Raw genomic sequence first — 27,267 nt, 5'->3', positions numbered from 1 at the left:
TGCTGCAGGCCATAAAACCGTCCCTACCCCTTCCCTAGACTCTGCTGTTGAAGTCCCCAATCCTGTTTTAAGTGACTTCAATCAGCAGAGACCCTCCTGCTAGAGATCCCTGCCCCATGCTGCGGAGGAAGGCGAAAAACCTCCAGAGGCTCAGCCAATCTGCCCTGGAGGAAAATTCCTTCCCGACCCCAAATATGGCGATCAGTAAGACCCCGAGCATATAGGCAAGAGTGTCCAGCCTGACCCCTGTCAGCCATTATACTATTTACCTACCATTGCTTGGTTTTCCTTGACTACTATGCTTTACCATTAAACCATTCCCTCCATAAACTTATCTAACTTAATCTTAAAACCAGACAGGTCCGTCGCCCCCACCGTTTCCCTCGGAAGGCCGTTCCAATATTTCACCCCTCTGACGGTCAGAAACCTTCGTCTAATTTCAAGCCTGAACTTCCCCACGGCCAGTTTATATCCATTCGTTCTTGTGTCCACATTAGTACTAAGCTGGAATAATTCTTCTCCCTCCCTTGTATTAATCCCTCTAATATATTTAAAGATAGCAATCATATCCCCCCTCAGCCTTCGCTTTGTCAGACTAAACAACCCAAGCTCCTCTAGTCTCTTTTCATACGACAGGGTTTCCATTCCTCTGATCATCCTAGTGGCCCTTCTCTGCACCCGTTCCAGTTTGAGTTCATCTTTTTTAAACATGGGAGACCAGAACTGCACACAGTACTCCAAATGAGGTCTCACCAGCGCCTTGTACAACGGAAGCAGGACCTCCTTATCCCTACTAGATATACCTCGCCTAATGCATCCCAAGACAGCATTGGCTTTTTTCACCGCCACGTCGCATTGTCGACTCAGTCATTCTGCGGTCTACAAGGACCCCTAGGTCCTTCTCCTCTTCCGTTACTTCTAACCAATGCGTCCCCATCTTGCGTAACTAAAATTATTAGTCATCCCCAAATGCATCACCTTACACTTTTCACTATTAAATTTCATCCTATTTCTGATACTCCAATTCACAAGCTCATTCAAGTCTCCCTGCAGGATATCCCTATCCTCCTCCGAATTTACAACGCCTCCCACCTTCGTATCATCCGCAAACTTTATCAGCCCACTCCTGCAATCGGTTCAGAGGTCAGTTATAAATAGATTAAATAAAATGGGTCCCAAAACCGAACCTTGAGGCACTCCACTAGTAACCTCCCTCCAACCGGACAGTTCACCGTTTAATACTACCCGCTGCATTCTCCCCATTAACCAATTCCTTATCCACCTCTGGATTTTCATATCGATCCCCATGTTTTTCAGTTTAACCAATAATTCCTCATGGGGTACAGTATCAAACGCTTTACTGAAATCCAGGTATATTAGGTCCACCGCATTTCCCTTATCTAATAAATCCGTTACTTTCTCAAAGAAGGAGATCAGATTCGTTTGGCACGATCTGCCCTTCGTAAAACCATGTTGTAATTTATCGCAATTGCCACTAACCTCCAGGTCCTCAACTAGTCTCTCTTTCAGAATTTTCTCTAACACCTTGCACACTACAGATGTTAAACTAACAGGCCTGTAGTTACCCGGATCACTTTTTTTCCCTTTCTTGAAAATAGGAACCACATTAGCTATTCTCCAGTCTAACGGGACCACCCCCGAGTTTACAGATTCATTAAATATTATCGCTAATGGGCCTGCTATTTCCCGTGCCAATTCCTTCAATATTCTTGGATGAAGATCGTCCGGTCCTCCCGACTTAGCCCCATTAAGGCATTCAAGTTTTGTTTCTACCTCGGATATGGTAATCCCCCATCCTGAATGCCCCTCTGTAATGGTGCTAGTATCCCTAATACCTTCATTGGCCTCATTAAACACCGATGCAAAATATTCATTGAGATATTGCGCCATGCCTAGATTGTCTTTAATCTCCTCTCCGGCAATAGTCTTCAGTGGTCCCACCTCTTCTTTCTTTGCTTTATTCCTATTTATGTGGCTATAAAACCTCTTACTATTGCTTTTAATTCCCCTCGCTAGGTCCAACTCTACACGGCCTTTGGCCTTTCTCACTCTATCTCTACATTCTCTGACTTCACTTAGGTACATTTCCTTACTGATCCCTCCCCTCTTCCACTCTTTGTACGCTTTCTGTTTTTTCCTAATCGCCCCTTTGAGTCGGTCGCTCATCCAGCTCGGTCTAAATCTCTTGCTTAGTAATCTTTTTCCCTTTTTTGGAATGCAGGCCTCCGACAGCTCATGCATCTTTAACTTGAAGTAATCCCAGGCTTCTTCTGCCTTTAGATCCATTAATATGTTTGCCCAATCCACTTCCCTTACCAGTCCCCTTAATTTGTTAAAATTGGCCTTTTTAAAGTTATAAACCCTAGTCTTTGACTTAATTCTGTTACTCCTCCCATGTATTTTAAACCAAATTAGCTCATGATCACTGGAGCCCAAATTGTCCCCTACTACCACTTCCTCAACGAGGTCCTCACTACTTACCAGAATCAAATCTAAAATGGCCTCCCCCCTCGTCGGTTCAACTACCACTTGATGGAGGAATTGATCAGCAAGCACATCTAGGAACATCTGAGCCCTATTATTGCTACTAGCGTTTGTTCCCCAATCTATATCCGGGAAGTTAAAGTCCCCCATAATTACACAGTTTCTATTAGTAATTACTTCTCTAAACACATTAAATAGTTCCTTATCCATATCCTGGGTCAATCCCGGCGGTCTATAGCACACTCCAAGCACTATCCCCGGAGAGGCTCTAGTAGTCCTATTACCCAGTGTGAGTATTGCCCAGACGGACTCTGTGTTATCTAATCCATCCACTATTATTTCTTTACAGCTTATTTCACTATTGACATACAATGCCACCCCCCCACCTTTACCTTTGTTCCGGTCTTTCCTAAACAGCGCATACCCCTCCATACCTGTGTTCCAGTCGTGACTGCCATTCCACCACGTTTCTGTTATTCCTACGATATCTGGTTTCAGCTCTTGGACCAAGAGCTCCAATTCCTCCATTTTATTACCTAGGCTTCTGGCATTGGTGTATAAACACCCCAATGTATGTCGTTTAGCCTGTCTCCCATTAGTAGCAGTATATGTTGCGGGCCTCCTTGCGTCCTTCCCCCCTGTCCTTCCTATCTCCAATCTCATCTCCCCGGCTATTTCTCCTCTCATTTTACTCACCTTTTCCATACTGGAATCTGGCGTGGAGATTAACTGTGCATCTCCCAACCATCTCCCCAAACTACTTTATGGTTCTTTTCCTCTGGAACCTGAGCTTCTTTCTTGGTGGTTCTGTTGGTCTCTAGAACCTGGAGAAATGTATCTGGTGGGATCTCCATGCAGTATGTGATCTACTACTAAGCGCTTTTTTTTTTTTTTTATTGCAGAGGTATAAATTCCAAGCAACTGCAGACTGGCTCTGGAGTCTTTCAGAGTATGGAGGGACTTATCTGTGTTCTCTGAAAACAACTTAAGCCCACCTAAGGGAAAAAGTTCTTCACCATACTTTTGACCTCCCTTGGGAAACCGAACTGCTGAAGCCCATGATGACTGCTATCAGAAAGATGGAACGGGCCACAGTGTCTACAGCATCCACTCGGAGAGATGTCTGGGCTAATGATTGTCCTTCAGCACTGACAGCTTAAAACTACTCTTTGTTCCACAGGGTGGTTCTCAATAAATGCTTACACTTTGTGTAGTTCATGTGATTGGCCTGGTAATTTATGATCTGAAGTCAGAGCGTCGCCAATAAATAAGACTTCTGGTTCTTGTCACATGGGGTCACCTTGGCATGATGTGGTTTTCCCTAGTCATTTACTGCCTCCACTACCAGCGAATTAAGAGAGGGATGAAAAACAAAAACTTCAGAGTCCTTTATCAGACCTTTTGCAAGTTGGTGGCTCTGTTGCTGGAGTCTGCCAAACCGTCCTCGGGGGATCCAATAGCGCCTCACTGATCGGAAGGTCAGTTTTGTCAGTTAGAAGATACCCAGTAACTTTTGTTGTGACTCCTTGACCTCTGCGAATGTCATCTGAAAAAAATGAGTCTGCCATGCACCTGATGATGTCTTCGAATTGCTTAAAAAGTCATCAGCCATAGATGGTGGAGGGGCATTATAGCTTCATCAGCTAAAGACGAGGAGGTAGCAGATGAGGAGGCTACTCCTCAAACCACTCTAGCTTCTTGTTCCTCAACGGTCTCCCCCGCTGAGGAAATGCTCTGAGGTAGTAGACAGATTATCTCCCCCTCATCCCAGCACCCTAGGCTCAGAGCCCTAGAAACTGCTGTCTGTAAGCAGCCCAGGGATCCCAGTGTGACCATGGGGGGTGGGGGATTAGAAGGTGTTCCATACTGGAAAGCAAGGTGGCATCCAGTGTTTCTTCCACTGCTTGTCATGTCTTGTCCTAGATTCCTCCCTATTTCTGTGGCCTGCAGAGAAAGAGTTCCTGTGAGGGTGAGTAGGAGACCCTGTACCAAGACTGAAGAGGCTGAATAGATGGAATGAAAGTCCCCCTTCATCCTCTTCCTTATAGTGCAGTGCAGGAGCCACAAATAAAAATCGTGATGAATCATGTAGGTAATAAATGGACATCCAGTTAGAGACTGAACTAGTCTCAGTACCAAGGGACCCACTGTGTCCATGATTAACAGAGACTGTAGTTTCTCCACTACAGTTAAGTCCTTCGAATACCAAAATTCTTGCAGTACCAAATAGGACGTCGGTAATGACGTGATGGTCTCGTTGGAAGTAGATTGTAGTGAGGGTTTAGAATGTTCCGATGGGGTGCCGAGGTATATGCTTCAATCTATATGGTACTAATGGATCCATCAAGGGCAGTACCGGTGGTTGAGGAATGCCTCTCCTTGCTGTCCCTGTTATGCTTAGTCAGTATTGTGGCTCTCAGAACAGTGTTTGCTTTTGGAGGAGCTTCTTGGTTTTCCAGCCCTGAGTATTACTGAGGAACCTGCAGCCTCCATGGAACTGGACCAAGAAGTCGATGATTCGGAGACGGTGGACTTAGAGGGAGACTTAAATCATTCTGGAGCAGAGTCCTTATGAGACAAGTCAGTTTTTCTTCTTGGGGCCTTTAGAAGTCTGAGGCCTTCCCCTTCAACAGAGCGATAGGTAGAGATTAAAGGGGCACTAGAGCTGCCTGAAGACTGATGTAGAGACAGGTTCTCCTGACCTCGATACAACACGGGGCAAAGGGAGCGTTCCATCGTAAGATGCTATGGAGAGTCCAAAGGACACAACCTGTATTCATAATGGTTGAGCCCCACAGTGAATCTCAGGCACTTCCTACAGGCCAGGTGGATGGGAAAGTTGATATACAGCATGGGCCAAGGAGGTATGAAACAGAGGTGTAAATCCCCAGAAAACACATGAGAGCTTTTGAATACTTCAGTGGGTGCAGAGCACTTACTCACTAAACAGCTCCGAGACTTCAAAGGATAAGTCCTCAATTGTGGCCTGCACCTCTCTTAGCATGGCTGATGCCTGGAGCCATGACACTCTGGCTACATCCACAGCAACCACAGTGACCATGTGCAGAGTGTCAGAGGCCTCCATCACGACCTGAAAAATGATCTTGGCCACCAGCTGATTTTCCCCACTTAAGTCCTTAAGCGCCTCTCTGCTTTCACGAGGGGGCTTCACAAATGAGGGTGTCACCCTGTCCATACGTGACAAGTAGGGCCTGGCAACTAGTCAAATGCAGCTGCAGCTAAGCTGAAGGATATGACTTTGGGGGGGGAGGATGGAGGAGTGATTTGGGGTCCTTTTCCTTTCTTTCCTCTTGTAAGACTAACATGACTAAGGAGTCTGGGTTGGGGTGAGTATAGAATTATTTAAATCCGATAGAGGGTGGGAGGTAATCTGGTGTATCTTGACCTGTTTCACAGTTGGCATTACTGTGGCTGGTGTTTGCCACAGTGCTTTGGCTAGGTCAAGCAGCCCATCGCTAATGGGAGGGTTTTCCTGGCTGGACCAGTTGACAGGATGTCAAACAGCTTGTGGGATTTCACCAATATGACAGACATCTCAGTCTCTAGAGTCCCAGTAATCCTCACAAGTAACTCCTAGAACATTTTAAAGTCATCAGTTGCCAGTACTGACGCCAAGGCTATTACTTCAACACATGAAGATGAGAGATCCTTTGGCAGTGACATGGTGCAGGAGTTGCTCTACTTCTGGATATGGCCCTGCCTGATATTCAGGCATTGGTGGTCTGGGCAGGGATGCTGGTGCGGAGAGAGATCTCTTCCTCAATGGCATCATAGACCGGTTTTGCAATGTCCAAATGATGGGTCATAGCACAATAGCAATAGGGCCAGAACAGCATGCCACCGAAGTACAGCTGAGTCGCTTGGTATTGTCAAGATTGGCACTGAATGAGTCAAGCTAGCAGGGAGTAAGCCCTGCAGGGGAAAAGCCAGGAGGGCTCTTAATAGTAGTATTCACAGAGCTCGGAGGAGATGGTTCGCTGCTCAAAGACAGGGAGCATATATGCCCCAGTGATAGTGAAGAGTAAACCTCTTTTAGGGGTGGCACAGACACACAAGTATTAAGTCTGTATCAGTGCTAGTAAGAGGCTGGGCACCTTAATGGTCCACACCAAGGAGTGCATTGTCAGAACCAAGGCTGGCAGAGTCCACAGTGTCACAGGCGTCTCCATTTTTATGGGAGGATGCTGAGCTCCATCTGGAGTCACAGCAGCTCCTCTCAGTGCCAGACTTCAAGACCTGGGATCCTGGTACCAGCTTCAATGTTGATGTTGAGGTCTGCTTTAGTGCAAGGGCGTCAGAGCCATGTCAACGCCAGGCCTTTTCTTGGTGCAGTCTTCTCCACAATGGTCTTTGTCATCACTTGTCTGTTCAGTGCAGCACTGACTTATCAAGCAGGACTCTGAAGTTTGTCTTTTAGCAGTCTGAGGAGACCTTTGTGGGCTGTTCAAGAAAACATAAATCACGAAGCCGAAGTTCACTCTAGCGGAGAATGACAAGCATATGAAATGTAAGATCCTCACCCCACCCCTCCTAAAAAAGAAGGGGGGGAAGACACCTCCTGTGTCCATCGATCAGGGGGATTAATCCATCACAGGATGGATAAGACTTGAAGTCAGAGGGTGGGCTGGTCTCACCAGTAGAGAGTTTGAATCAGTCCTTGGAGGTCAAAATATAGGAAAATGAGAAGTAGCAGAAGACTTTGAAAAGTTTTAGCCTGAGCTAAAAAGCAGCAGTGGGGTCAGACACTCATCAAATTCCGTCTCACTGCCATGGGTGGTAAGAGGAAACTGAGGGAGGGGGTGGGCATGCCCTCGTACAGGAGCATGAGGAGACAGAGTATGTACACTGATCCAGACACTATTTTAAAAAAAGCCACTCTGTTCTTATACATGTGAGGTGTGTGCTCACCTGCAGTGGAATCCACACGGACACATAGCAAAGATAATATTTTAGAGAGAGGGAGAAACTTATTGTGAACTTAGCAAAGGGATACAGGACCACTTACAATGTTTTCATTACAACAGAATGAAAAAATAATAATAATAATAATAATATATGGAGATATACCTATTGCATAGAACTGGAAGAGACCCTGAAAGGTCATCAAGTCCAGCCCCCTGCCTTCACTAGCAGGACCAAGTACTGATTTTACCCCAGATCCCTAAGTGGTCCCCTCAAGGATTAAGCTCACAACCCTGGGTTTAGCAGGCCAATGCTCAAACCACTGAGCTATCCCTCCCCCCTGAAAACTATGTTGAGGTATATGTAAGATTTTAGAACAGGCAAATATCTTACTTGTACAGTAAAGGTATCAGGTAATCCACATCTGACTCCCTGTCTGAAGTGTTAAAATCTGTAACACTACTACGCCATGCTCTCTTTTCATAGATACAAATATACAATATAATAAATGAAGCTTCTCTCCTACCTGAGTAAGCTCATACGCTCTATAAGCCAACAAGGAATTTACTTTATTAGCATTCTTTGAAACGTGGCACTCATGCTTTGGTGTTGGATCTAGTGCACTTTTAACTGTTGATTCCATTGTTTTCACACCCATATGGTCATATATGCTTTTCATTTTTCCCTATAGAGCAAAAAAGAAGAATTGCAGGGTTAATTTCTTAACTATATCAATTGTTAGAGCAGCTACAGATAAAGTACAACAGCACTGTAAGAATGAGGTAACTGACATTTAGTTACAAGTATTTATAAAAGTCATTCTCATTCCATCTTTTTGAAGAAAAAGCAAAATTGAAGGAACAAAAACAAACCAATTAAATCTGCAGGGCAAGAGCTAAGTTGTGGTTTATTAAAGTCAATGTATGCTTTTAAATAAAAATGATTACATATTTTCTTCCTACTACAGAGCCTTGTATACTTTCAGATTCGCGCCAAAAACAAGTAGCAGAATTCTATAACAAGCCACCAAAAGCAAGAAAGCTTCAGTAATAAGAAATGCAGCCTTTGAAGATAAACGCTAAGAGTAGACATTACCTTTATTATTTTAAAAATAATCAGGTCACCAGTTGCTCCAGCTTCCAGGGGATTAGCCTGTAATAAATCAGCATATCTGGAGAGATATACACCTGATGAGGAAGGTAGAGTACAAAGTTTAAAAAAAATGAAGATTCTGAAGATTAAAATGTTACACTTAGGAGATTAATCAGCATGACAAGAGTTTTAGCCATTTGTATAATAAGACAAATATCAGTTCAGTAAAACTGTAGCAATACTGTAGCTACATAGAAGGACAAAACAGACTAAACTGCTTGATGAGAAGCATAACAATGTGTTCAGCCACCTTTCATGCTACTACATTAAACTGTGGGCAACATTCCACAGTTAAGCTTGGCAGAACTTGATTTTTTCTTTGAATCAATTTTTATTTTTACAGTTGTAGGGTTGGGATTAGGCAGGGCTGACAGTGCTGTTGCAGGGGGCTCCCTGTGCTGCCAAGAAGCCCAAAACATCAGGGCACAAGGTGTGCAGGTGGCTGCAGTCATCCTGGCCCAGCGTCCCGATGACAGCAAGGATGACGACAAGCCCCAGCTGTGGAGGAGACCACCGTACTGATAAAAATAGTTCCTGCGCAGGGATGGCTCCTACACTCTGGCTGGTAAATGACCGAGCAAGACCATGACAACGGAACCGTAGAGAGGTCCCTGCATGGCCATGGTGCTAGGACACCCGATCTCTGAAGGCACAAGATATAGGGAATGCTGGATCCTGGTGGGGCAAAGCACAGACTCCTGGCCAGAGCGGTGTCTGTCAGCCCTCTGCAGCACCTTCACCCTTTCCCCCATTGTTTGCCTCCGTGTAGAGTTTCAGCTGAGTTGGGGGTATAGTTATGCTGGAAGGCCTTAGATGGGTGCCAGCAACCTGTTCTTTGATCTACAGACAACTGCAAGAGTGCAGAACTACAACTTCAAGCTAAACAGATCACAGGGGGTCCATGTGCTCCCTCCCCCCAATCTGGTTTTCCATTGTCCCCCAAAAATGAATAGGATTCTGCCTATGGATGCCTAGAACATTCCCTGAAATTTTGTAATTAGGTAATTCATTCTTACTTCTGTGAAATCCATTTTTCAGACAAGCTTAATTTTGTTTAATTTGTGTATTTGTGAACTGTACTGCTCCTGAATCAAAGGTCATTACCTGAAACCAGCTGGGTGGGATTTTTCTGAAGTGTAAGTGCAAATTTTGGGAAATTCTATAGCAAGGACAATAGGTTTAAAGTAATATCACATTCTTCATAACGTAAAAATCACACTGTATGATGTAAATATACAGAAAGAAAAAAGAAAAGATAGTTACCCATGGAAGGGCTGCCAAGAATTGTTATTTTGGAATGGCCCGCCTGTAGCCCTTTTTCACATATATTTTGCACCTGAATTGAACAAATATATCTAATTTTAGATGCATACATATTTGCAAAGTAAAGTTAGAATATGAGTGGAACAGGCAACAGTTTAATAAACCTCTCCTTTTTATGAGTACATACTCTAAGTTATATTTGTATGCCAAACACTTAATACAAAATTAGTGTAATCTCAACTATAATTGTACCTTATGTTACTGTACAACTCTTAGGGAAGTAGTTCTCAAATTTTGTACTGGTGACCCCTTTCACGTAGCAAGCCTCTGAGTGCGACCCCCCCCCCTTATAAATATATAAAAGTGTTTTTAATTTAACACCATTATAAATGCTGGATGCAAAGCGGGGTTTGGTGTGGAGGCTGACAGCTCGTGACCCCCCATGTAATAACCTCGCGACCCCCTGTTTGAGAACCCCTGTCTTAGGGCATAAACTTTAATGCATGCCAAATGTGGACAGTTTTGTTTGCTGTGGAGGCAATGCATTTATTGATATAGGTCTATACAGCTTAACCATAGCCATCTAAAAAATTATAGAAAATAAGATGTTCTTGATCAACAGCCACACACTTGAATGTGTAATTACTACATTTTGATGACTTCTCTCTGTATCATAAAGGTAAAGAGAATACAGAATCTTTTCTTCCTCCACCCTACATCCATCATAAGGTAGGAGCAGAAGGCCCCATCCAATTTGGTGCCTTTCCTATAGGATCCTGATTGCAAATATGGCACATTATGTAGGGCTCTTGGGGATATACAGCCTCATTGAGGAAGACACAATTTTATATATTTATTTTCATACAGAGTCTGATCATAGAGGACGTACACCCCAGAAAGCAGCATGATTTTTTTTTTTTTTTTTTTTTTTTTTAAAAACACTCTCCCTGCTTTTACATCAGAAAGGGACTCACTGCTATAGTTCCAACTAGCCAACATGTCACACAACAATTTTCAGGGGGGGGGTCTCACTTGTGGTCATGTCAAGAGAAAAGCAGTACAAGTTACCCAAAGATCCCCCCCAAAAAAGTCTCAAAATCAAGCAGGCAATATCCCTTTTTGAGGTGTTAGAGCATGCATATTTAAAAAAGCCAAATGTTTAAAACACACAATAGGTAAAACTTAGAATGCACTTTTTTTTTTGGGGGGGGGGGGGGGGGGTGTAAGCATAAGCCTAAGAGGTATGATCCCAAAAGGTAAAGAAAAACAAAACACATTTGTAACTGGAACCCTATTAATTCCACAGCGTAACAGATCAGTTCTGTGACAAGATTCCTCTCGTCTGTAATTACCATGGCTCCCTTGTGCTGAATTCTGCAGAACACATATCGGTAGTTAGTGGATACTAAAGTCATCAACAAACAATTCTGTTTGAAAGACCATCCCAAAGCAGAACAAGAAAAAAAAAAAAAAAAAAAAAAAAAAAGTTACTTTATAAAGCTAGTCTCTACTCACCTGAGGTCGATCAACCATCAGAAATGCATAGGATTCAACAAGCTCTTTTTCTAGGCGACCATCACATTTCAGTTCTCTGCGTTTTTCTGTGAACTATTATCAAGCAAAGTCTTAATACGTGCAATGAAGAAACCAGTATTGGCACGATCAAGTGCCACCTGGCTTCCAAGAAGCCTAATTTGGCTAAGTTACAGTCTACTTTGTTAGCTCGAGGTGTAAATAATCAAAAGGCCAATTTGAATGAGGTTAATGTTTCAGCACAGTTTCCAATAAACAATTTCAGAAGAGTCTGTATCCTTTCACCTAGGGTATGGGAGGGGGAAGCATTCAGCTTAAGTTCTCATATGTCATTTTGGACTTCCATTCTAGATGCAAGTCCTATGGTTCAGAAGTTGATCATCACTTCCGACCACTGATTTCTGTTGCACAAAATCCAAGTCCAAATTTCATATTTTGTTAGTCTTGCCTCACTGCTATCAGTTTGTATCAGATTTTTTTTAATTGAAGAAGACAGTTACAAGCAAGCTTGCATTGGACCCATGGGTTATTTTAACAGAATAAAAAGGAAAAAAAGTTGCCCTTTAACTAGAGCTGTCATTTCCAAGAAAGGAGAAGCACATTAACAAGGCTATATTCTTCTCCCCATACTTGAAAACTTCTTAGTATTCAGCCAAATTACGTAGTCACAAAAACACTCAGGAAATCATCAACAGTTTATGAATTGTCTGAAAACAAGACAATACACAAGCCAGTAAAATCTGATGTTATAGTTCCAGAATGCCGTGATTTTTTTTTTTTTTTTGGTGGCACCGAGGAGGCAAACAAGTTTTTTCTTCAAGAGGGTTCAGCACAGTATTTTCGTGACTGCTTGTTAGTTTAAAGCCAATCACACTGCTTGATTTGCTAATTCAGCTACTGAACTTGTTTTGCCACTGCTTCTGAGAGAACTATAAATCTAGAAGAGATGATTTAATGTAAGAGCAATATTTAAAATTAAATAGACTACTATAGCTTATGCAGAAGGCATTAAACCTGTATTGGAAGATACCACCATTAATTTACAATAATTATGCACCTCAAAATTGAAAGACAAACAGGAAGCACAAAGAAGCTCAGATCTCAAACAGCAGCAGTGGCACTAGCTCCCCCTCACATTTTTTCCCTCACTTCAGGATGCTAGAGTTTCATCCACCATAAAACTCTTAGATATTCCTGACATCAAGCCAGCAGTATGAAATTTCTAAGCATAGTCAGTAGTAAAATTGCTGGAACAGTAGTAGTCTGGACATTTTGGGCCAGATTCTGCAATTGGATACCAGACCGCTGAAGAAGCAGTCTTGGTTACTGGCTTGGCTATGGCCAAAAAGAGATTTAAATGTTGCAGGCTGTTTTCTGCACAGCAATCTTCGGATATCTCTTTTGGACAGACATGACCTTTTTTAAATAAGATTTCCACTAACACTGGGCTTAAACCTAGACTCGGGGGGAGGAGGGGGGCGGCCACAGCGGGAGAAGAGTCATAGTAGCTCTCCTATTGGAAACTTCATATTTTTTGTTTACCTCAGTTCAAATGATATTCACAGCAACCAGTCTGTTTTATTCAGAAGTAAAACAAGGCCAGGCAGGAGAAACCTAAAGGCCTCCGTAACAGAAATGGTAGGGTACACAGCGAGAAGTGTGACACTGCACCCATTTCCCTCATCTTGGAGGCAGCAAGATCAAATCATCAAGCCCTCTCCCCCTCCCCCCACTTTGGTCCCTGCCCCCAAAAAGAAGAGGGTACCAGTAACCCCCTCCTGAAAGATCTCTGCTGTATACACCATCTATTACAAATCTGGTTAGCTCTGCTAGTAATGGGAACTTCCAAGAGGAAAGACTGATAATATGGTTTGTAAACAGTATTTCTTTATATTTCACATTGTGAATTAATAAGAATCATGTTATGTTTTGAAATTGCCCTAATTTAGTTATCTTGAATTTAAAAGCTTATTGGATTATTTCTGTAGTGCTATCCATTTAAGTATAGCAAACTAACTCAAATACAGGTAGTCACATTCAGTGTCCTCAAGAACCCAGCATGAAGCAACACTACAAGGATCCAACACTTAAGCATATTAAACCATTTGGCTTCAAGTAAATGGAGTTGGGCAAAACCACTAAAGTTTATAGCTTACACACAGTTTCATAAACAGCAAACTGTGGGTACTCACCTCCTTTTCCAACAGCTCACTATGGATTAAACTGGCTCTTTTGTAATTGAAATTGGCCATTGAACTTGACTCCAAATAAGATGAATGCAAAATTTTCACAACATCTTCAAACTCTCGAGATCCCATAGCTACTGGCTGAAAGAGTGCTATACAGAGAGAAGAAAGTTAGTATCAATACAGATTTGAAAACTTCCCAGTACATTTTCATTTCACTAATAGGATTTTTATCTTGATCTTATAAAACTATTTATGTTTAATGGCTTTATTCATTTTAGATATTGTATATTAAAAACTGTCTCACAAAAGGTGGAATATAGGCTTGTCAGTATCACAGCCAGGCACATCATTATCATTTCTCCATCCCATACCAGTATTTACTTGTAAACTAAGTTGACAACTTGCTCAAAAGAGCTTTCCAAGGGAAGTACACTAATGTAATTAAACATACTCCCAAGAAAGTAGCAGACATATTGCAAAAAGCTGTAACACACAGTTATACAGAATAATATGTTATTGTAAGAATGCAGTAGTTTCAGGTTGTAGCCCCTCCGTTTTCTCCAAAAAAAAAAAAAAAATTGATGTTACAGTGTCTGGTGAACACGTAGGCTATTTACCCTGACAATAAATGGGTATTATAGAGGGGACAATATAGATTCAGCTATGGTTGTTCACATTCTAGTTTAAGAAATCCCCCAAGACAACATGGGTCTTCTGTATAACATAATTATGCATTCACAAAGATGGCCACTTCAAATTTACTTTTTTGCTAAGCTATTGCCTAAATCTGCATAGCAGTCTCCTTGGTTTGGGTTTATCTTTTAACCCCTCATCTCCATCCCCATTGACCATTTCAGATGCACAGAATGAGGGCCAAATGACCAGCAGGGGACTGTAGAGCATGGAGTAGCAAAGAACTGAAAAACAGACTTGGAGAGAGAAGACCCAAAGAAATGGAGCTGTACTCCTAAAACATCATGTACCAGGTATTTTCTCTACACAGCTTTTTTAAGGTGTACAGAAATAGTGCTTTATCCTGAGGGTACAGGAGTTCTTGTTTGTAAACAGTTCTGCTACATACCTTCAAAATAGTACTTTTGCCCTTCTATTACTGCCTGTCTCCTGCTCTAAAAGCGCAGGAGGCACAGAAGTTCTAGAAGAATCACAAAAACAAATGTGGATAAAAGTACAGAATATTTACCAAAATAGCAATAAATGATTTAGAGTGCGTGTCAAGGATTACACAAGACTGGGCCACGGCGTGTGAATCTGCATGGTTTTTAAAGGGGTGGGAGAGGTGCACAAAATTAAATAGGGTTATTATAGAGTCACAAGAACAGCTTGACCAACAGCTGGTAAAAGCTGGTCAGTTACTGCCAATGAAAAGACAAAGACAGCATCTATTGCTATATTTATGGTCATGCAATTGGGTCCATCTTAATGGAAAGTGAAAATAGTGAGTGCTGCATGTTTTAATTATATTGCAAGAATGAGACAAAGATATATAGTGGAAAAAGACTAATGAGCAAGCAGTTTGCTTTCCAGTGCCATCCAGTCAGGCATCAGACCCTTCTAGGAAGAAATTACTAGATACAGGAGTCATGATTTGTTTCTTTACGCAGTATTAAGTCACTGCCATGGTTATTTAAGGCAGCTGAACCATACATTTGTCTCTGCAAGGCGGCTAAATTTAGCATGGACATTAAAAAATAATTGATCCTGTTTTTACTGATTTTTTTTTTTTAATTTGTTACTGAAACAAGTCATCTTTCAACAGAGGCAGAAGGCCTAGTTCTTGCAGCTGTATATATCATACAGTTGTACTTTAAAGATTTAATGCCATGGTAAGCATGAACACAAAATCTACCTGTTATACATACACAGTTAATTATGCATGTGAACCCTATTAATGACAAAGTTTGGCTAGAGTGTGCATTATACGTATTACAGTAGAGTCTGAAGGCAACCACCAACTCATGGCCCCATTTTACCAGGTATCATACTGACATACAATAAAATGGTCCCTAATCCAAACAGCTCACAATCTTAGTTCAAGACATTGGGGCGGGGGGGCAGGAGAAAGAGAAAGACACCCAACCAAACATAGGGAAGGAACAGAGAGGAAAGTCAGGATAACAGTTTTTTCCTCCATTAATGAAGATGGATTACAGCAGCAGTTTTAGCGCACACACACACACACACAAAATCTTGGCTACATCTTGATTTCTCCAGATCTAAAGACCATGTGCTTTGTTGTTTACTATATTAGAGCTCTTCTTATAGGATTAAGAAAAGTTACATCAAAGTATTGGAAAATTTCCACATTGACACACAGATTTATTTGTAGGTAAAGTTTTTAAGAAGTTACTTGAGTAATAAGTCTGATTTAAGACTGCATTTATCTGCACAGTATCTACATGCACTACATTCAATAAATTATGCTGGAAACAGTTTCACTATAGATTGTATCGAACTTTGATCACCCAGGGGATTTCTGTTTAGCGCAACTAAAAAGAAATTTTCTTCAAATGTCTTGTAGTAAAAATAGCAGAGGTTTGAAGTGGTTGTCCAGTTATGTTACTAAGACTGTTGTTGAATTCCTGTAATCTTGATGAACAAAGTTGCCTTAGCTGCTCAATATTATGTATACAGTTCGAGACTTGCAATATTATATGCAAGAGTGGCCACATATTACAGCAGCATATTGTCTACTTCCTCAATGCAAGTCTGTAAAAGGCACATTACTGCCTATGGAGAGGTCCTGCCCGCTGTTAAAACTCTGTTGGGACATTATTAATGAGGTTACACATGTGTGTTTTCTTAGACCTTGCACTCTGATGAATGATTTTTATGGAGATCAGCAGTCCTCCAAAATGTAGTTTCTTCACAAGCCTTATCTTCATTTTCTTCTACGATGAATAATGTGTTATTGACAACTAGACATCAAACAGTTTTGTATACGGCAAATCACATGGATTGCTGTGGTATTACCACCTAATCCCTGGAATGAGGGGAGTAGAGGTAGTCCACAGCTCTGGTAATAACAAAGGTTTGTTTTTTTAATTTCTTGGGAATAAAGTTTTATATGCAGAGAAAGACATGCATAGCTGTTCAAGAATAGGTTTTGAAAGTGTATTATGTAATTTTTTTTACATTATAGTTCTTGTGACAGATATAAATTAATAAAATTTCTTTAGTTAGGCTGAGAATTGATGCCATCTCTGAACTAAATATAGATCCATTGGCAGTATATCAATTTGAGACCCCTTAAAGCACCTTGGATTTTCAGAAAGTGTTGAACATTCAACCGCTGGAAAAGTCAGGCCTCTTTATGAGTGACATTTGGGTGCCTGGTTTGATTTTAATTTTTGAATATCTTGACCCTAAAGTTCTGAGTTGAAGGTGCTTTAAACCCGAAATATGCATTTCACCTGAGGGGGGAAAAAAAGTTTAATGAAGGATCCTATATTCTGTATATGATTTGTTTTCATCAAATCAAGCAAGCAGCAAGGCTTTATGATGCGTCTTTTGGTGATACTGTCTTAAAAAAAAAATCCACAAATTTCATTATAGAGCAAGTTCTTCCTGTTCACATGTAAAACACAGAAAAAAGTAAAAATTATGTAACTTTGTTGTTACTTAATGTTTAAGGTACTGTAAAAGATTTAATGATCGACAGCCTTGCGCTTCTATCTTAGAAAACAGTCTTTTTGTTTTGTTTTTTGGTGTGTGTGTGTTAGAGTTGGGTTACCAAGGCCTAAGGAAAAGCAATCTTCTCAAAGCATACAACAAACAGCGGGGCTCTTACATCCCTACTGCCTCAGCTGCTGAAATAATAGTTCGATTGAATTGTTTAGATGGAATTTAGTGGGGGGAATGTAACAAAACAAAAACAAAAGGCTAATTTTATTATGGGGGTGGATAGGGAAGTCATTCAACCCTGACTTCAGCCAGCAAAAACTCAGTCAACAAAGTTTTAACACAACCTGGGTTTCGGGAGGTGTTTTTTGTTTTTATAAAAAGGAAGGGAGCATTTGGGGGTAGGTCAGGAAACATTTTTCTATACAGATCACCTGTTGCTTAGAACGTAAATCTAAGCCAGAGAAGGTATTTTAATACAGTTCAGGAGGCACATAGCCCCAGGACCACCAGTTGAATGTATGGTTCCTATATAGGCTATGCCATGTCAAGTTTTTTGTTGCAACCAAGTACTAATTGTAACTATAGAAGTGCAGTTCCAGATCATATTGTATATATTACTATGCCTAAAAGGTAATCACCACATCCTGTAATATGTGCACATGATTTAGATTTTAATGGTATTCATTAAGCTTATTTCTGGCCTTACGCTTTGAGGAGCTCAGGAAGTAAAGTACAATTACTAGGGCCCTACCTAATTCACAGCCGTGAAAAAACACACCATGGACCGTGAAATCTGGTCTTTTGTGTACGTTTACCCTATACAGTACAGATTTCATGAGGGAGATCAGTGTTTCTCAAACTGGCGGGGTCCCAACCCAAAATGGGGTTGTGGGGGAGATCACAAAGTTATCGTGGGGGGGAGGGTGTCACAGTATTGCCACCCTTACTTCTGCACTGCCTTCAGAGATGGGCCCTTGGCCAGCCACTGCCACACTCTGGCCACCCAGCTCTGAAGGCAGTGCAGAAGTAAAGGTGGCAATATCGCAAATCCCTCCCCCCACAAATTCCCTTTTGGTCAGGACCCCTACAGTTACAACACCATGAAATTTCAGATTTAAATATCTGAAATCATGAAATTTATTATTTTTAAAATCCTATGACCATGACATTGACCAAAATGGACTCTGAATTTGGTAGGGCCGTAACAATAACCTGGACTAGAAAAATACCTGACCTGTTTATACCAGCCATTTTCCAGTTTTTGTGATGTTAACTGCATACAGTTATGGAAACGAGAAAACTAATTTATAGTATCCTTATGACATATAGGAACTATGCTCAACCGTTTGTGATATTTTGTTTGAAGTACAAAAAAAGATTTCACTACGCTTGGCACAGAAGCTAGACCAGTATTATAACAGTCGTTTTGTTAGAAAGAAAAAATCTATAAGTGTGGGGTTTTTTTTTTAATAAAAAAAGAGACATTTTAATGTTTGAAATCAGATATTGGTGCTGGACTGCCTCGACTGGTGCTATGCCTTGTTTTCAATGCCAAGACACCACCATTAGTCAATTTCCGTATATGACTCTCAGTAAGCAATATATCAAATCATTCAAATTATCAGATTAAATCTGCAGGTTCCCCCCCCCCTTTAAAAAAAAAAAAAAAAAAAAAAAAAAAGTGTTTGAACGTGCAACTACATCAGGAAAATAATCTTGCTTTCTTGAGGAATACTGACTGTCTTCACCTGACACTTCAGGTTTCCAGGAATACAAAGTATTTTCCTTCTTATCAAATCAGTAAAAAGAGCAGGATGATATTGCTCTTTAGGAATGAAGTGTTTCTGCCACCAAGATATGAAAAGTACCGTTTTCTTGAAGTCACGATTTCCAAGGGCAAGATCATCAAGACAGATAAAATAGGACATCACAATGGTTAATATAAGCCTTGAGCTTGTATTATTGTAGCGTCTTTGCCCCTAAAAGGTCCGTAAACAGTTTACAAATTCAGGGAATCACTTAATCCCCTAGGGTGGAAACGGTCAATGGTGAACAGCATACAGCCACCCTTCCCAAAAGTTTAGGAAGAATAATGGAAAAAACACATATCTAATGAACTGTCAAACAATATAGGTCATCAAAAAACCACCCTCACGTGAACTAGAGTTTGGCTAACAACCCAGCACTTACAAGTGCCACGGAGTCTTTAACAACAAGTAAGCAAGATTTTGCATCTAGACAGTGAAAGAAGTGGCAGCACCCTAACACGTGCTTGAGTACCTTCCTGATTTGCCATGTGCCTATCTTTATGCATAGGAGCAGCAGTGGGACTACTCAAGCACATATTTAATTGCCTTTCTGAAATCAGAGGCAGAATGCTGATGAGTTAGTCCAACAGGGAGTCCAAAGGAAGACTGGTACCAGCACTATTTATTATGCACTTGCCCTTCCCTGTCACAATTAGGTGAAAGGCTTCTCAAAGCAATGGCCAGGCTCAAGCTGGCCAGCTTGCAAGATATGGCTTTAAATAATAATAATAATACACGACATGGTAGTAGGGCAGTAAGCCACAAGGTTCATGAACAAAACAGGAAACTGTACTATTACAATTAGTTCCCTGTGTGACTAGATACCATAAAATAGACGAAATCCTCAAGACAAAATAAATTTCATCTTTCCTGCTTATAAATACACCTCTACCCCGATATAACGCTGTCCTCGGGAGCCAAAAAAAAAATCTTACTGCGTTATATTGAACTTGCTTTGATCCGCCCGAGCGCGCAATCCCCCTCCACCCCGGAGTGCTGCTTTACCGCGTTATATCCAAATCGTGTTATATCGGGGTAAAGGTGTATATTTAAGGCCATACTCCCTGAATTGTCCCTATAGAAAAGGGAGAGCAAATAAATTAAAAATGCCTCCTGGCATTTAATGAAAAAGTTTATAAGAGTTCCCCCCCCCGGGAATTAGAGTCTAATAAAGAATCAATAGAAAGAGCCTAGTTATATAATCCCTCAATTAGCTCCATCTGCTTTGTTCAGCTCACGTTATCATATTTTCTGTAACTCTTTAGATGGTAGGCTTAGCCTTGATATCATACTTTCATTTGTTTCTAGTCGTCATTCAAGGAACATCTATTCCTGCTTCAGAAACTGAAGAAGCTGGTAGACCAAGGATTTACCTGTGTTTTCCGAATTTTGCAAATTCCATGTAGTTTTTAAAATTGCCTCACATAGTTATTTAAAAAAAAAAAAAGTCCAAAGTATAATAGGTTTTAGTGTCCTTTTTAAAATGCAATGGAAAAGAAAATGTAGTTATGACTTGCACTGATCTAGTGCTTCCATCATGGAGGAGCGCAAAGAACTGTTATAGGTCATATACTATAGGGATCAGTTTCCCACAACTAAAAAACAGTCACCCTGTGGGTGGAATACAGCAGCCATTCTGCACCAGCAATGCTACAACATAATTTTAGACAAGAGGCCAAGAAAAACTTCCACTGGAAGTTACAGAAGAATGGGGAAGGGGGGAGGGGGGAGAGAAAGAGAGAGAAAAGAGCAATGTTGCCTAGTGTTCCCAAGTTTGGAATTTGGGCAGGGCAGCAATATCAACATCCCTACCTTTCCAAGGAGAATCATGTCATCTTTATCAGCCATTAAGTGCTTGGTGGAAGAATGGGGTGATCTGGATGGTCTTCTTGGTTTCAGAACACAAAGTGCCAGCAGTGCATTGTCTCTCTGGCATTAAATTGGGGTACTGGTGTAGTACTGATTTAATACCAAAACTTCCCAATTCATCATTCAACACTTCCTGCAACACCCAAGTTCTCTCTGGAAGCCTTCCATCCAATTACTGATCTGGCCCAATTTTGGCTTCTGATGTGCCATGATATCATCATGGCTTACTATACTATGGTATTGTTATGGCAACAGCCAAGCACCCATAAACAATAAACCAGCACATGTATATGATGGAATGGAAAGAAATGTTTCAAGTGTCCAAACTTCTTAACTAGCACGTATTATTAAAAACAGAGACCTCTTTGGACAATATTTTAAAGAAGAAATTCTGATACACTAAAAGATGAAATCCATAAGAACATGCCAAATAAAATCTTGATGTTAGCAAGTAAGTTGGAACCAGTTAGATCAGACTAGTCTCCCCCTCTATCCCAAAGGAAGGGATAGAAGTAGTTCTAAACTCAAGGTATTTAAAATGCTTGATTGGTCAGAAACATATACTGCAGGAAAACAATCCTGCACAGGCAAGTGTCTGGAAAACACAAGAAGGTGTTTTCCAGACCTAGTTTATATATTTCAGGTTTATCCAGATTCACAATGGAACCAAAGTGCTAGATAGGTACTTCAAAAAAAAAAAAAAAAAAAAATCAAATCTATGTGATGCACTGAATGCCTCTGAGATTTGGTTCTCTAACTTTGTGGTTAAAACAATTACACTTGGTCTTGGGACATCTAAAACAAGGAGCCATTTTTAAAATCCAGGCATTTTTCTATCAGATGACCATCAAGGAGGACAGGACATTACTTTAAGTCAGTGGTTCCCAAACTGGGATTCCTGAACCCCTGGGCGTTCGCAAGATATTACAGGAGGTTCTCGGGAAAAAAATTCCCTAAAGGTGGACAGAGCTGTCCCTAGGGACCCTGGGCAGCATGGGGCCAGCAGCCTGGAGCCTCTGGACTTCCAAGAGCTAAGCAGATCAAAGCAAGCATACCTACCACACTGAGGAGATTTAAACTTCAAGACTCCTTATAAGAAATGGAAAGGGAGATGGATATTTTTTCCTGTTTTTAAAATTAAATAGGCAGCTAGAATTGTTTTTAAATTATGAAGAACAAGCTTAAGCTTTGCTGTAACATGTGTTGTTTGCCTGGACTGCTCAAGACCTGAATGCTTGTGTAGGAGGAACTCTTTGAGTTGGCTTCTTAAATACCTTCATGCTACTTCACATCAGATACTTGATGCAATATAGGAGCCTTGTCTTATAAGAGGCTTATTCAAAGTGATACAAGCTACAAAAGTGAGATTTTGGAAGAGTGTTGCCATTTTCATAATGTAATAAAATACTGTAATGATAAATAATTAATAGTGTGTAATAAGCATGTCAAAAACAAATTTTATATTTCCAAGATCACTGCTTTTATAATTTATTCTTAGGTAAAGGAGAAAATCCCTGGAAATATTCATTTTTAGGAGGGGGTTCGCAAGTCTTGATATTTTAGTGAAAGGGGTTCACAGGTTGTTAAAGTTTGGGAACCACTGCTTTAAGTCAATCAGCTCCTTTTACATTGGCCTCTGCTAGGCTTCATATCCACTTTTGTATTTCTGAGAGAATTACTGCCATCTTTAAAATGGGAAGGAGAAATGGGATAATCAAACAAACCTACCTTCACTTCCTCCTCACAGAACAAAATTTTAAAGAAAGTTACAAAAGTTAAACAACCTCATTGAAAGATGAAAACCCTGTATGAAAATGTTTTGCAATAGTAACTGTTGTGTTATTGAGCCCTATTCCACTACTAGGGAAGGGCAAGAAAGGGGCAACTTGGGGGAGGGGAAAGAGGGGGAGACACCAAAGTAAGTAAATCTTCTTGGCAAATTAACAAAATAAAAGCAAGCAGAAATGAACAGTCTCCCAGAAAATGAGAGAGAGCACTGGCTTTCAGAGGAAGTTCCATTAAAAAAATAGGATCCTCAAAAAAGTAGCATTTCCAGTGTGAGGCACATGAATGTGGGATGCACACTTCTCTCCTGCAAAGAGATGGAGACACAGGCAAGCTTTCAATGGGTAAGGAAAGAAGGGTCATCTTCTCTGCATGTGTCTCTGAAGTAGAAATGTATAAAGTGTTTACCAGCTCAATCTAAGTATGGACGCAATTGTCTCCTGCAGAGAGGGAAGAAGAGGGAAAGATAGAAAAAGAACCATCTTCTATGTCCGTGTGCGTGTCCCACAGAGAACCATCTTCTCTGTGTGTGTCTGTGCATCTCAGAAGTGGGGCTGTGATAAACCGTTTCCAAGCCCACCCTGATCAAATCCAGCCTTTTCCATTTTTAAGCTACCATCTCAAATTCAAGCTTTTTTTCCCCCTTACACAAAAAGGAGAATTTAAAATGCCTAACACTAAAAATCTCATCCCCAGAAGCCTCTCTAATCGGAGCCATGCCACAGCCTCCTCCACACCCGCAGGATTTTGCATGCAGCTGTGAGAAGTGTATAAAGAGCCTCCCTAATGAATAAGATGAAGAGGGGGGGTGAGGGAGAGAAGTAGGGGGGAGGAAGGGAACAACCTTTCTTTTCTCTGCTCTTCCTGGGGATCTGAAAATTCCTCCTAATAGGCAGATCTTCAGGGGGCTTGGGGAGAGGGGGAGGACCCCCCAACACGTCGCTGGTTTGTTGTGGCTGCTGCTGTTCATGTGCCGTGGAGACGCTGCTCTTGCGCTGGCGGCTGCTGCTGCTGAGATTTGGGGGGGTCTGGTCTTCTGTAGTAGCCACCAGCAGCGCCTCCTCAGCGGTACCATCAGAGCGGCCGCCATCTTGTGTGTTGTCCTCAGCTGCTGCTGCGCTGCTGCTGCTCTCCACACCGAGGAGGCCCCGGTCGTTCTTCTCCGTCCGCTGAAGCTGCTCCGGCTCTATCTCGCCACCGCCAGTAACCCCAGCATCCGCCATTGAACTCTATGGCGAGGAAACAACTGAGCGCTATCAACTGTTTCTTCTCGTCTTCTCCCTCGGAGCTGCCCCTTCCCAAGCTCCATGCACCACCCACCGCTAGCCTCTACCGCGCTGCGCCGCTCTACCACTCCGGGGGCTCACTTTATGGCAACAACTCCGCCTCTCCTTCCCCCCAACATGGCGGCGGCGGCGCCGCAGCTGGGAAAGGGGCGTGGCCAGCGTCCGGCCAGCGGCGACCAATCAATGCGTAGGGCAGGTTATAAATATGGGAGGAGGGCGGTACCGTGCAAGTGGCGCAGCGAAGCGAGAACATATCAAACTGGCAGAAATGGCACAGCCCCTCGTTTGGCGCGCCTCTGCCTCAAGTCCGTCCCTCCCTCTCTCCCACTCCTCGATTCCTTGTGGGGCCTGGTTCCCATCCCTATTTTATATCTTCTCGCTGTTTGGCTCTGGCAGCAAGATAAAGGAGAGTTCATACTGATCATGGTGGTTTTTCCTCTCAGGCAGCACTGCAGCCACAAAAGGGTGGGTTGGCACCATTGACCGTTGTTGCACTGCCCAAGCAGTCGAAGCACCCACCATGGGTCACACGCCTGTTGTGAGAGGGAGTGTTTGTACCACGTAAAGTCAACAAGCCTTTGTACCAGTTCTTGATGCTGTGCTGCAACGATGGAAGCAGGGCGGAATCCGTAGGACCAACTGCTGCCTGTCCTGCAGCTCCTCCAAGTATGCTTGATCCCTAAAGGTACCACTCAGCCTTTGATAATCACCAGAACCAGAGGAGAAGGCCAGGGAGCAGTTTCCTGCCCTCTTTAGCATTTGACAAAAAAGAAAGTGGCAACGTAAGCCATCCGACTTCCAGGAGTGGGAATGGAGAAGACGACACAGGTGTAATAGCCTACTCCGTTAAGAAACAGGAACAGAGAAGAAGGTATCAGTCTGATCCCCACCCTTTTTCATGATTGGGAACAGAGATGAAAGTGTGGGCCTAGTTTCCAACCTTGTTTCTGCAGAATGGGAGAAAAAGGCAGAGATCTAGTTCCCCACTCTGCCTCTCAAAGTGGCAACAGGGAATTCATGGGTCCTTAGCCCTGCTTGAATGTCTACAAGGTAAAGATGGGATTTGTGTTTTTAAGGTCTCATCCAAAGATCTCCTGCACCATAAACTGAATTCCATTCAGTTTATCTTTTTCAGAAAGATAAGGACAGATTCAGTGCTGTTGGGGTTTTAAATGTGTGGTTCCTGTGTAGCTTGGTAATTTGGGTGTCCCATCTAGCTATGTGCTTGTGTCTGAACATTTATAGTTCTTCAGTAACTATTACTAGTAACAAAAACTGAAAATAAGAGGTACTGTGAGGAGTTTCTCACCAATTTTATGCTGACTACTGGATATTTCACTTAAGAAGTGTATTACTATTTGGAGATGTCACTCATTTCGTCCCACTATTTACATTCCACACAAATTTGGTCTGCTCACTTCTGTTTAAATAACTTGCATCAGAAGTAATTAATTATGAAACAGAGAGATTATAGATATTTACACCAAGATAATTAATCCTACATCATCAGCATCTGCAAACAATGTGTTCTACCACCTACAGTTCATTGAGACTTTCCTGGTGGACAGTGACCTAGGCTTGGTAATAACACTTCTGTATTCTTCTGACAACACTACAGCAATGCAGTCTACCTACACACCCTCATCAACCCGCTGGAAACTCCCAAGTACAGAATACAGCAGCACATCTCAGCAACAAGGTCTGCAATGAGTATATCAAACCTGTTCATTCTTCACTATACTTATTTCCCATAGAATAGCATGTCAGATTCAAGGTCTCAATCCTTACTTTCAAGATATTGAACACTGTTACCTTAAAGGTCACTTAAAGTTCTAGGACGAGGACTATGTTCAACAGTTCCAGACCTCTGCCACAATGGAACTGTGTACCACAAGAACAAAGCTTGTTTATCCAGGAAGCAGCTTTCTCACATGCCTGCCCAAGAAAGGAATAAACTCAGAATCTAAATCCCCTACTTCAATTAAACTTACTGTCTTTTGATCCAAGTGCAAAACCCACTTTGGTCTTACCTTGTAATATAAACACACAGCACAGTATACTGGTACCAGTAATTTAAAACTGAATATCTCATAATTTTTCCCTCTGGGAAGAAGATGAGAGAAAGAAAGAACCATACATGGTAGATATGTTACTTAATGCACTTTTGTAAGGTGCATCGGTACTGCAATACAGAAGGCAGTGTAAGATCTTGAATAGAAATAGAATAATCATTTTAAATGAATAATTTTCTGTCTCCTTCATATTGAGTCCCATATTTGTGCCTTGGAAAGTTGAAAGGTATGCTGTGTGGCATTTTCAGAACCTGCTCTCTCTTCAGAATCTGTGCCCTTGCTCCTTGAATAGTTCTAAGAAAGCAGCTCTGGCTATGGTAAACCGCTTTAGACATGAAAGAAATACACTGTAGGAGATTGAAGATATTTCTTTGCCTGAATCCATTAAATACTTTTAAAAGTGGGACAAAATTATTCCCTGCATAACATTTGTAAACTGAGAAGCTATCAGTATGGTAGCATGGTTTGAGTTCTTTGCTGCTGCTTCACTTTTGTTTGTTCTTCATAACATTTCTTCAACTGTGCTAGCTGCTTAAGTGGAGAATGTGGGGTAAGTACATTTATTTTTTGTTGCATTTCTCTTGTTCTGAACAGTTTGACATCCAGCCTTCAGAGAAAAAGATGCCAGAAAATTTTATGCAGCCACCGCAGAGAGGAATAGCCCATTTTCTATGGTCTGCTACTAGTGTTTTTGAGCGAGGAAGTTTAGAATTAGCAGTTCACAAATGTGGTTGGTTGTGCCACCTCATGCTCTGTTGTGGAATTGGAAACTGCACAGGAAACACCTAATCATGCAAAGACTTGCACAGTTACTTAACTTTTTGTATTTTGAAGTCAATGGAACTATTCACAAATAGGTAAAGTTAAGCGTGTGTGTAACTCTTTGTAAGATCAGAGCTAAAAGGAGTTATTTTTACATGAAGGATATTGAAGTGATTATTGGTACCTTTGCTCCATGACTTGTACTAGAAACTACAATTGAGGTTTATCAAGAAAAACTGCAAATTGTGAGTAACCAACCACTTTTAAAAAAAACAAAATGGAGAGTAGAAAATAAGGTCATCCATTTCTGTGTACATCTAATGTATATAACTTCAGGAAATACTCCAGCCCACTGTTAGAATTCTTTCAGCTGGATCTAGAAAAAGGTTCAGAAAGTGTTAGAAAAACCTAACACTTTTAAAATTTAGGTTTATGGCAAAACTAAGCTAGTTGCTGGACAATTTTTCTTTTGCTATAA

The 27,267-nt window shown here is 41.5% G+C and overlaps 1 protein-coding gene across 13 annotated transcripts in view; it reads right to left on the bottom strand.

The window, feature by feature from the left end:
• Positions 1-24,110, bottom strand: part of TASOR (transcription activation suppressor) — a 61,489-nt gene extending 37,379 nt beyond the window's left edge. For 4 of the 13 annotated variants that reach the window (XM_054033343.1, XM_054033346.1, XM_054033345.1 and 1 more), the window contains exons 1-6: positions 23,514-24,095; positions 13,569-13,714; positions 11,359-11,451; positions 9,844-9,916; positions 8,524-8,615; positions 7,955-8,113 (exon numbers count right to left, since the gene is read on the bottom strand). In XM_054033343.1, coding sequence (XP_053889318.1) covers positions 7,955-8,113; positions 8,524-8,615; positions 9,844-9,916; positions 11,359-11,451; positions 13,569-13,714; positions 23,514-23,892 — 942 coding nt within the window. In that variant the 5' untranslated portion in view covers positions 23,893-24,095. Of the gene's footprint in view, positions 1-7,954; positions 8,114-8,523; positions 8,616-9,843; positions 9,917-11,358; positions 11,452-13,568; positions 13,715-23,513 lie in introns of all 13 variants that reach the window. The other 9 variants (XM_054033354.1, XM_054033355.1, XM_054033356.1 and 6 more) reach the window with 4 other exon arrangements.
• Between the last annotated feature and the right edge of the window lie 3,157 nt (positions 24,111-27,267).

The sequence above is a fragment of the Malaclemys terrapin genome, chromosome 7, assembly GCF_027887155.1.
Source record: "Malaclemys terrapin pileata isolate rMalTer1 chromosome 7, rMalTer1.hap1, whole genome shotgun sequence".
Classification (NCBI taxonomy): Eukaryota; Metazoa; Chordata; order Testudines; family Emydidae; genus Malaclemys; species Malaclemys terrapin.
Note: the sequence above shows the minus strand (reverse complement) of the source record. Positions and strands in the feature narration are given on the sequence as shown.